Genomic DNA, 5,103 nt, shown 5'->3' on the forward strand with positions numbered 1-5,103 from the left:
GGAACTGTAAAAAAAAAAAAAAAAAAAAAAAAAAAAAAAAAAAAAAGTGGTTTGAAAGAGAATAGCTTTTATTCTGTATGTAATAATCAAAAATACTGAAGATTGTTGTTATTGCACTAGTTAAGACACAAGTAGTTAAATGGATAGTTCACCCAAAAATGAAAATTTGATGTTTATCTGCTTACCCCCGGGGCATCTAAGATGTAGGTGACTTTGTTTCTTCAGTAGAACACAAACAAAGATTTTTAACCGTTGCAGTCTGTCAAGTCTTATAATGGAGGTGAATGGGAATAGTATGCACGAAATACGTCGGTATATCATCATAAACACACTTCTTAAGTGAACGTAAACAGATGAGAAAGAAAGCGCATGTGTAACAGTATTTTTAGATCTGTGTGCGTTCGGTGTTAAAGAGACAGCAGTCTAATAAAGGTGCTGCCTATCATTAATGTTAATCAAAGAACAAAAGAAAATCATTAACTGACTGAATAGGTTTCGTACATTTAATGAGGATTAATCAATATTTTATTTATGAAAAGAAAACTATACAGTGTTTTTAAACTTTTGATTTCAATTTCTGTACCTGACATTTGTTCAGTTTTATCTAAATATTTGACTTAATTTGTTTAATGGATTTTTTTTATCTTATTGAAATCGGAATTAGGAATCGATAAGAATTGGAATCGATAAGCAGAATCGGAACCGGAATTAATAAAATTCAAACGATACCCAACCCTACCTGGGGGTAAGTAGATAAACATCAAATTTTCATTTTTGGGTGAACTATCCCTTTAACACTAAGAAAAAATGATCTCTTACCTTGCCGAGAGATCGTAACGATGAGGCACGTGGTAAATTTCCATTAAATACTTCCCAAATGAGACAACCCAGACGCCACACATCCCCTGTCCTGAGATCATACAGACACAACAATAAGCTATAGCTCATTAAATATGCATTTTACTATACATTTTAAATCTTGATTGAAAGTAAAGTCAGAAAATTTTCTGCGTTCAGAAAATGTAATAACGTATAGAAAATATTTGAGCTGAAAATGAATAACGAGAACTAGAAAACAAGAGATTTTTGCCTGTACCATTTTTCTCCATCATTGCCAGGGCCCTCTGGAGGGTCATATCTCTCCAAGTCGGGGTTAATCACTTTAGGTGGTGGTAAGGAGATGGAGTCTCCCTGGTCTGAGGTCACATGATCCAACCCTCCAAGTTTCCATTCACCAGCACGGTCCACAAAGACGGCCCACATGCCCAAGTTATTATGGTTTAGATGGCAATCATTCACCAAGAAGCTCAGCGCTTTCTGATGGGAAAGGAGTGACAGCAAACTGAGCAATTTAACTAATGACTGAACAATAATTTCATTTTAGTTCGTGTCTTTACTTGACAATTTACCACAATCTGATGAAGGCCCCATGACACCTCTAAATCACTCGCACCACCCTTCTCCGCCTGGAGCTTCAGGTGAGCAGCCAGAGGAGTCACTGGCTCTGTGACGATGTACAAGCTTTTCTCTGTCTGATGTCAAACAGGAAGACAGTCTGAGTTTTAATAAAAATGCCTTTTTAATAATTACAATTAAGACGAATCTTGACCGTCAAAAGTTTGTGTAAAATCTCCCACTAACAGAAAGTGACTAAAATATTTCTATTCTGGGATTCAATTATATTAGAATGTAAGACAAGGTGTTACATTCACAAAGCTCACCTCAACCTGAATAATCAAGAAGACAAGATGAGGCACTGCTTCAAGAGAACAACCTCCTTATGAGTCATCATCACACATCAATTCATGAGATCCTTACCTCAAGCCCATCTACGTAGGACAAGATGTTGGGATGTCTGAGAGTTTTTGTGCGTTTGAGAGCTGCTTTAGCCAGCTGTGTCTGCTCCTCTGTTCCCTGGGAAACCTCATACACAAAGACTGACACTGGCTCACTAGTCGTCTGGAATAAAGAGGGGTTACTAGTTAACGCAAGTTGCAATTCATCTATATCAGGCAAAGAAGAATAGTGCAATTAGATTTGGAAAACTAGAATGTCCTCATTATATTGACTAGACTTCTAATAAACGAAACCACTGATATATAGCCTTTAGTCAACAACGACAACACAATAACAAGCCTCCCCTGATGTTTGAGCTGCCATCATAATGCTGATCAGATGATTAACAGATAGAGATGATCAGACAGTTACTGATGCCTGCCAGTAAAATCAGTAAATGACGATCATATACAATTATTGATATGACATAAGTAACTCTGGTGAATGATGATGTGTTACAGTTATTAATATGGCCTGTCAGGACACGTGTAAATACAAACTCTGCAGCTTTTCTCAGCAATTTATAGAATCATACATAATACAATGAGTGATGACATTTTAAAACTCCATACAAAATAAAAGGAAACACATACACAAATGAATACTAACGATTCGAGTCATACAATCCTAATTCAGCCGTTTAATGTGTCTGCAGTTTTCTGTTGACGTGGCCACAGGAACGATACATTCTGTGGTGAAAGGATGACAAAAGAAACCTAGTTTATGTTATAAATGGTCCTTATATTCAAACGAATGCGCCTCCAAAGATTTTGAGTCCTGCCTATTAAAACATATACCCATACAAAGTATTTCAGGGTGTTTTTGAGTTCTCTTTACCTTTACTTTACTGCGCAATGCTAAACGGAATGTAGCTAAACTTTAGACCGAGGCTTCAGCGGCCTGCTGCGTCACTATTTGCTTTATATTAATATATCAAATCATTTTACCTTGCGCTTGCCCCGACTAAGGGTCCATATGCCTGACTTTTCTTGGTTTTCGGGTAAAAGTTCATAGTTGAAGTCTTTGATAGGATCCCGTGCGAAAAAGGACCACATCTTTCCCCGTCAATCCAGCCTACGATGTTGCTGTAGGACCGACAGCGAACTAACAGAGGACGCAACTGCTCCGCGACCAACAAGCCACCAAGCAAAGGGATTGCAGGCCACCTGACCCTGAATCCTTTTGATCCTGTTTGTGTTAGTTCATTCATTTATATATGTTATTATATTATAAGTGTTATTATTGGCATGCATGTCATTTAAGTTGGTCCCCACATAGGAGAGACCTGGGCTAGTTGTCACAAGGCTTATATGTCAGTATAACAACATGGTACAATACCACCTTTAGCTGTGTTTTTTTGTTGTTGTTCTCGCTTATATTAGATTTTTTTGTTTTTTGTTAATTATATCCTTTAAACTAAAGTACCTCTATAATATTTTCACTATAGTTGTTGGGTAAACAAGTGAACACAATAAACCTTCGGTACATTTTTCATGTTCAAAAATAAAATGTGTTCTCTGAATGACTAATTTGCTGTTTAAAACTCCTCATATGAGTGTCTGCATGCTAGAGAGTTGTGAGGGCGCGGGCACAGCCGTGTTGCCAGATCAAGCTATTATAAGCGTCTTTGGACTTGTCTTTTCCACTTAATTTGACACTAGAAAGTTAATAAAGTGGGAAGTTGCAGTTTAGGGTTAGCGATATCTTTATCTGATTTATAAAAGATTTGAACTAATTTCGGTTTATCTTTTATTTTTTGGTTTGTTATTTGTTTTCATAATATCTGGTAATACTGCAGACACTCAATCAAAAAAGCCCACGGATAGGTTATTGCTGACAGGATACCACGTTAGGTAAGGAAAACGAACAAGCAGGTTACAGAATGAAATGAAATAAACACTAGCACTAAAGTCTATTCTATTTCATTCAGTATTGTAGTTACATTTTCATGCTACATAGTCATGCTAAAAACATTAAGAAGAGCACTAGACAAAGTTATCATCTATATAGCAATGGTTATTAATGAAAACTATAACAGTAATATGTATTGTTGCATGAATAATAAACAACTGAAAATATTATCCACCCCTAACCTATAAAGTCTTACCAAATTTTGATGCAATATATAATTTAACGCGGATCACTCCAAGAGAAAACATCTACATGTCGGTCTCTTCTAAAGTGTTTAGTTTATACAATGAGTTGTATTTGTAGGGGTTATTATAGCAGAATTCTTAACCCCAACCCAGACCTCACTAATTTTCAAACCCTGGTTACGGCCATGAAAAAAACCCACACTGGCATGCATTCAGACAAGTCTCAACTATACAACGGATAATAATTTAAAAAAAAAATTAAAAAATTGGGTGAAATGTGTTGAGGAAAATTGCCCTGACTATATATATCAATACCCTGATATAATATAAATACCCTGGCCAATCATCACTCCAAGTGGATGAGTTTACACACATTTTGCGACATCAACTTTGGAAAGAAGTGGCTCAGAAAGTCAAAAATAGCCAATTTCCAATTAATGATAAACACGAGTACCAACATCGTTTTCAGCTATGTGGATCTGTATTATGAGCCTATACACAAATGACCATACAAAAGTGAATCCAACAGTTATTTACTGAAATCGAAAAACAGGTGGCATAAAACAAACTCATCCATGCATTTATTAAAACCCGACAGATGAAGGTTCAGTTTTGAGACTTCAAGCAATGTGATGCCAATTCGGTGGACCATTTGAAACAATTCATCAGGTCATAAAATTGTGCAACTATACAATAAGCCAACAATACACAGACCCTGGAGAACTGCTGGCAGAGCAAAAACCCTTTCTAGTTACATCCCAAGACTAATGAGGTACATACACAATTCTAGTAGATGTAAACTGACAATTGAATTAATGCAGGATTTCAGAAATACCATACAGTTCAACTGCATTTAATAACTTATCAATATAAATGAAACTTTAGGAAGCAATGAATTTGGATTCCTTAAGTACTGATATGAACTTGCATGTACAAAATCAAAGGTGACATTGGACCATTAGCAAAACTTTATTTCACAAGTATAAACTAATTTGACATCAATTTTAGACTCATTGAAATAAGTACCATCATCAAAATAAGAAAAAACAAAATGATTAAAAACGAACTACACTTAGGGTACACTAAAGAGTATAACTTGAGCAGAGGTTAGAAAGCAAAGACGCCGCAGGGAATTGAACCCCGTCCTGAGAATCAGGAGTGCCTCCACCGG

General features: G+C 36.2%; 1 protein-coding gene across 1 annotated transcript in view; it reads right to left on the reverse strand.

Moving 5' to 3' along the window:
• Positions 1 to 3,005, reverse strand: part of LOC107676535 (N-terminal kinase-like protein) — a 12,608-nt gene extending 9,603 nt beyond the window's left edge. Inside the window, exons 1-5 of the mRNA XM_016471103.1 lie at positions 2,784 to 3,005; positions 1,819 to 1,959; positions 1,410 to 1,532; positions 1,097 to 1,317; positions 820 to 910 (exon numbers count right to left, since the gene is read on the reverse strand). Of these exons, the coding sequence (XP_016326589.1) occupies positions 820 to 910; positions 1,097 to 1,317; positions 1,410 to 1,532; positions 1,819 to 1,959; positions 2,784 to 2,891 (684 nt within the window). The 5' untranslated portion in view covers positions 2,892 to 3,005. The remainder of the gene's footprint in view (positions 1 to 819; positions 911 to 1,096; positions 1,318 to 1,409; positions 1,533 to 1,818; positions 1,960 to 2,783) is intronic.
• Positions 3,006 to 5,103: the final 2,098 nt, after the last annotated feature.

Source organism: Sinocyclocheilus anshuiensis, unplaced genomic scaffold (assembly GCF_001515605.1).
Source record: "Sinocyclocheilus anshuiensis isolate Anshui unplaced genomic scaffold, SAMN03320099.WGS_v1.1 scaffold64, whole genome shotgun sequence".
Taxonomy (NCBI): Eukaryota; Metazoa; Chordata; class Actinopteri; order Cypriniformes; family Cyprinidae; genus Sinocyclocheilus; species Sinocyclocheilus anshuiensis.